At 40.0% G+C, this 5,220-nt stretch overlaps 2 protein-coding genes across 2 annotated transcripts; one reads left to right on the forward strand and one right to left on the reverse strand.

Annotated features, from left to right (window-relative positions):
* The first annotated feature begins 202 nt into the window (after positions 1 to 202).
* Positions 203 to 2,585, forward strand: LOC115783139 (G2/M phase-specific E3 ubiquitin-protein ligase-like). Its single transcript, XM_030733810.1, has 8 exons — positions 203 to 383; positions 522 to 617; positions 750 to 786; positions 931 to 1,175; positions 1,330 to 1,508; positions 1,723 to 1,895; positions 2,060 to 2,274; positions 2,350 to 2,585. Exons 4-8 carry the CDS (start codon positions 974 to 976, stop codon positions 2,583 to 2,585), a joined length of 1,005 nt encoding a protein of 334 aa, XP_030589670.1. The 5' UTR covers positions 203 to 383; positions 522 to 617; positions 750 to 786; positions 931 to 973.
* A 344-nt stretch (positions 2,586 to 2,929) lies between these two features.
* On the reverse strand, positions 2,930 to 4,538 carry LOC115783568 (uncharacterized). Its single transcript, XM_030734449.1, has 3 exons — positions 3,584 to 4,538; positions 3,272 to 3,490; positions 2,930 to 3,195 (listed from the first exon to the last, which is right to left on the reverse strand). Exons 1-3 carry the CDS (start codon positions 4,429 to 4,431, stop codon positions 2,988 to 2,990), a joined length of 1,275 nt encoding a protein of 424 aa, XP_030590309.1. The 5' UTR covers positions 4,432 to 4,538; the 3' UTR covers positions 2,930 to 2,987.
* Between the last annotated feature and the right edge of the window lie 682 nt (positions 4,539 to 5,220).

Here is a 5,220-nt window from a genome sequence, read left to right on the forward strand (position 1 = left end):
ACAAAATCACATTTTAGAAAACAAATTAACAATACGAGAAACACTTTTACAAGTTCAGAAGAAATTAACATTTCAGAAAACAAATTAACATTTCAGAAAACAAATTAACATCACTCGAAACACTTTTACAAGTGGCAAAATCAACCGGAAAGGGTAGGTACTAATTCCAAGGCTGACCCGGAAGTGATAACGCAAGCGGGCATTTCAACCCAAGATGGACAGCAGTTCAGTGGCGTTTTGCCCGTTTTGCGGGGCACATATGAGTAGATTAACGCGGTTTTGTTTTTCTTGTGGACGGTCCTTAGAGTTTTTAAATGGGACAGAACAGACGGAAGGTCCAGAGGCACAGGGGATATGTCAACAGCCGGATAATGCTAAACAAAGTAAGTGCAGCATAGCGCTCGCTATCTGAAGTAGCCAATACGAATGAAAGCTATTAGTGTCATTGGTTAGCTCATTTTGTTTTTTGAGACAGAGCTTTGTTAATTTCAGCAGAAAAACCTTGCCCGTCATTTAAACAGTTCCTGGAATACCGAAGCTCGAAGTCCAAAGAGCGTCAGTCTTTTAACTACGGGCCTAGAGGAAGACACCGGGCTAAAGAACAAAAACACGTCCAGGTAAGTTGTATAGTACTGATCGTGTAATCAGTACTGGACTGTCTGATTCGGCTCACTGTGAAACTGTGGTGGCACAAATTAGCTATTGAAGCTATTAGAAACTGCTGATAAATTTATGCACTTTCCTCACAGGTTTTTGAACTCCCAAAGATAAGTCTGAAAATGAAAGGTAAGTAGATTTTTGCATCTAGCCTTTTTCACAGAGAGAGAACCTTTCTAATGATTTATCAACCAAGAGGAATCTGTCATGTACTTGTTTACATTCTTATATGACTATTGTGGTAATCATTTTATTATTTTCATTGTGTTTAAGAGATGCACTGGGACATCAAGCTACAATTCAGCCAGGACAGGTAATGTCATTTTCAGACGTTCATCATATTCTGAAAACTGTGACATGCTGGTCAGATTTACCGATGATGCAGGTGTTTATGAGGAAGGGATTGACACAGGTGGTCCAAGATGAGAATTTTTTAACTCTGCTAATGAAGCACCTGAAAGACCGGCCAATTTTTGATGGACCAGAGGGACATCGGTTCTTGGTCTATAATGCAAATGGTATGCATAGTGTTAGATATGTGCTATACTAATGGATGGTTATTAGTAAACAGATATGTGACACAGAATATGTTTTTTTTTTTTTTTTTTTCCCCCCCAATATCTTAAAGTAAATAATGTATGTTTTCATTTTACAATATGAATTCATTCACAGCTGTTAGGGAGGATGAATACTTCCTGGCAGGACAGATGATTGCAGTTTCAGTTGTACATGGAGGTCCGGGACCCCATTTCCTGTCAGAAGATCTTGTACAGTATCTTGCTGGCCAGCCTTCATTCAAACCAACAGTTAATTTAATAACTGATGAAGAAATAGGGAAAGCTTTGCGAGAGGTGGGGATAACATAAATCCAGTGTGGTAGGACAGAGTTTAACATAGTTCCTGCACTGTTCAATGATGATGTTTAGTTCCCACACATATACATTTGCAGAATTATGAATTTATGGTATTGTAGGGTTACAGCATGCTATATATGTCACTAAATAAAAATGGTCAAGATTAACACATAGTTATTTAATGTGTTGGGTATGTCTCTTTGTCTTTCAGATTGAGAATGCTGCTACATTGGATGCTCTACAAGAATGTATCATGAGACACAGCACAATGTTGCAGACAGCAGGCTGTCTTAGACATGTGGCTGCTGTGGACGAAAAGACAGAAATTGTGGCCAACTACCTCCAGTGGTATATTTTTGACCGCAACTCATCTGTAATTGACAGGTAAGATATTTTTAATGATGTAATTTTCTTTTTTTTTTTAATGTAGGAATGTTTAGTTTGTAATGCTCCATGGCACGTGTATCTGTTATCAGTCACTGTGACAAACAATTTTGCCTTAGTGTGCAACATCTACATATCTGTGTAACAGTGTGTTCACTTTGTAGATTCAAAGATGGTCTTTCAGCTCTTCAGTTCCTGACTGCACTACAGCAACACCCTACTTTGCTGACCCCTGTCCTGTGCCACTGTGAAAAGCGACTGACTGCCTTTGAGCTTGAGAGACTCTTCAAACCTCAACTCAGCCCTTCAGGGAGTAATAGGAGACTGAAAGAAAGCCAAACCTTGGCCTGCTGGGCAGACTATCTCCTTGATTGTGAAGGTTTGTAAGGTTTTATTTGTACCTACTTGGAAAACCACGTTAGCCTGGTATATTTGAACATTTATTTCTTTGCAGAAGGCGAGGCTGCTGTGTCTGTGGAAGACATTTTGATGTTTGCAACTGGGCTGACATCACTTCCCCCATCTGGCTTGGAACCACTGCCACAAATAGAGTTCCTGGATGACGTTCCACTCCCAATGGCAAATACATGTTCAAACTTGTTGAAATTACCATTTCTGGATTCATATAGTGTGTTTAAGTCACAAATGGACTTTGCAATTCAAAATAGTCCAGGATTTGGTTGTCTATAAACTATATAGCTAGATAACCATTAGAGTAGTGTTTTTCAAACCTGGTCATCCAGGCACAATGCCCTGCACGTTTTAGATCAGAGATCCTAATCCTGAATAACTGATTAACAGGCTTTTTTTTTTTTTTAAACTGCAATCATCTGAATCAGGTATGTTAAAGCAGGAAAACTTGGACTCAAAATGTTTTTTGTTCTTTGTTGGTATTATGTGCATTTAAAGGTGCAGTTACTTTTGTTAAAATACTTTAAAATTGCGGTAAGCAAGCATGTCTTTTTTTTTTCCCCTCAGACAGCATTTGGACAATTGTTTTTCATTCATTTATTTCCAAATTTTAAATACTGAAACTGTGGGTGACAAGTTGTGTACATGTTCCACCATCATTACAATAAACTTCCCTTCAATTCATAGCTGAGCAATTTCTTTTAGTTTCAGATATAGTTCAGTTGAAGACTGCCACTGTTCTGGCTTCTGTAAATGATTGTGCTCCACTGCAAAGTCCAAGTATTCTTGCATGTTTGGGTCCCCACATGGAGCTCTTGTCAGATGAACGTCAGGAAAGGCATCCAGTTCAGTCATTTCGATTTTAAATCCACAGTCTCTGGAGCCAAACCTATATTACAGAGAAGATATGATTACATTTAAATTTATGATAAAATGGAAAATACCATCTATCACCAAAGTATTACCTGTGTGGTAAGTAGTAGAGCTCATTTGGCACTCCTCCTGGACATGATGCTGTTCTGGAGGGGCGGATCCTGTGACTGTTCCACAGTCTCATACACTCATCCAAGTCCCTCTGAATAACATCACCAAAGCAATATCTCAGCAGACACTGATGCTCGTGACTCCCATTTAAGTATCCAGCTTCTCTAAGGTCTGCAAATAGCTCCATCCAGAACTGACACCTATAAAAAAATCAGTAATATAGTGTTATAATTTTCATATCCATGTTTAAACGATGGTCACTCAAATGAATTTAAAGTATGAATACCACTTACCTTCCCTTTCTGAATATGGACCACCAGGACTCAATCCTCTGGTTGGTTGTGGATGAGCCATACATGTGGCTGGACGCTCCAGAGTAGTAGTCATTGTGGTGGTGGCGTAGCGTGCACTGAATTGCGGCCATGGTCCCGTTCTCCGTGCCGCAATCGGTTCTCAGTCTCATGGGGATGACACCGAGGTTTCGCACACATGACAGGAAATAGTGAGCGATCACAGATGGGTCATTATTTGTTGCGCCACATATAAGCCACAGTACTTTACGGGAAAATCCATCGATGCACCCTGAAAGTGCCAGACCGAATGGCTTGAGTTTATCATAACCATCCACGTGCCACATATAGTTCGGTCCCATGGAGTGGTAGGTTCTTCTTATAAACCTTCTGCGTGCTCTCCTCTCGCACCCTTGAGGATTAAGCTCCCGGAGCAAATTCATTACATGATCCCTCCTCACTCGCAGATTGTACTTTTGTCTGAGTACCTGCCACATCATGCGGTAGCCAAACAGCTGTCCAGGTCCACGAAGTTCCACTCGTATTGCTCTAGTTATGACGTCGGTAGAGGACAAATCCTTTCTGCGATATAACCCGGCATCATTCAGTTTGCTTTTCAGCGACCTTAAGCTGATGTGTACACCGTGTAAACATGCCATCATGTCTACGATTACAGCGTATGAGTGACCCTCATTAAAATATCGTATGCACTGCTGCAGCATATCTGGTCGTTCTGTCTGTTCTGTGCCGTTTAAAAACTCTAAGGACCGTCCACAAGAAAAACAAAACCGCGTTAATCTACTCATATGTGCCCCGCAAAACGGGCAAAACGCCACTCGACTGCTGTCCATCTTGGGTTGAAATGCCCGCTTCCGTTATCACTTCCGGGTCAGCCTTGGAGTTAGTACCTACCCTTTCCGGTTGATTTTGCCACTTGTAAAAGTGTTTCGAGTGATGTTAATTTGTTTTCTGAAATGTTAACCACTTAACTGGCGGCTAAAAAAAACAAAAAAACGCCTGAAAAAGCATACCCAAATTAAATCAGCTGCTGTTCCTGAACTCTTTGGAGTACACACAAAAGTTTAGTGTCTTTGCGAAGCAGACAACCTATATTTTTCATTTATGTAGTCAAAAGCACTGTAACTGTAATGAGTTTGTAGCTATTAAGTTTGGAACACAGAAAAAGTAGACAATTTTTGCCTCGCCTAGATTTTTCCTGATTGTTATCAAGTAACTACACACTGAATATAGAAGGTAACGACTGGAAAATACATTGGAGCTGTAGAATGAAGTCTTTTTGTCGTGCATTTCGAATTTCATCAAGATAGCACAAAAGCCTATTGTTTTGTAAAGGTTTTTGTGCATTGATGCCCTGGCGTGCTCTCTCATGTGCCATTTGGATAGTCCAAGTGCCGCATCTAAGCCCCCTTTGACATGCAAATTTTAAAGGGCTGTAACTCCTCAATGCTTCAACATACAGTCATCAATGAGGGCTCTAATCAAAGATACTGTCCTGAGGAATCCTGTACTACACACAAAATTACTGAATAAATCATAAATAAAGCCATATTAATCCAATAAAATATGAATGACACTATTGTACATTGTAAAAAAAAGAAATAGTCACAAAACAAATCACC

This window comes from Archocentrus centrarchus, chromosome 7 (assembly GCF_007364275.1).
Source record: "Archocentrus centrarchus isolate MPI-CPG fArcCen1 chromosome 7, fArcCen1, whole genome shotgun sequence".
Lineage (NCBI taxonomy): Eukaryota > Metazoa > Chordata > Actinopteri > Cichliformes > Cichlidae > Archocentrus > Archocentrus centrarchus.

Excerpts from the sequence above, each read along its gene's own strand:
- LOC115783139 (XM_030733810.1), top strand. The coding sequence starts at position 974 with ATGTCATTTTCAGACGTTCATCATATTCTGAAAACTGTGACATGCTGG. Across the intron at positions 1,896-2,059 it reads AACTCATCTGTAATTGACAG|ATTCAAAGATGGTCTTTCAG; the intron begins GTAAGATATTTT and ends TTCACTTTGTAG. Across the intron at positions 2,275-2,349 it reads CTATCTCCTTGATTGTGAAG|AAGGCGAGGCTGCTGTGTCT; the intron begins GTTTGTAAGGTT and ends ATTTCTTTGCAG.
- LOC115783568 (XM_030734449.1), bottom strand. The coding sequence starts at position 4,431 with ATGGACAGCAGTCGAGTGGCGTTTTGCCCGTTTTGCGGGGCACATATG. Across the intron at positions 3,491-3,583 it reads TCCATATTCAGAAAGGGAAG|GTGTCAGTTCTGGATGGAGC; the intron begins GTAAGTGGTATT and ends ATTTTTTTATAG. Across the intron at positions 3,196-3,271 it reads CTCTACTACTTACCACACAG|GTTTGGCTCCAGAGACTGTG; the intron begins GTAATACTTTGG and ends TCTGTAATATAG.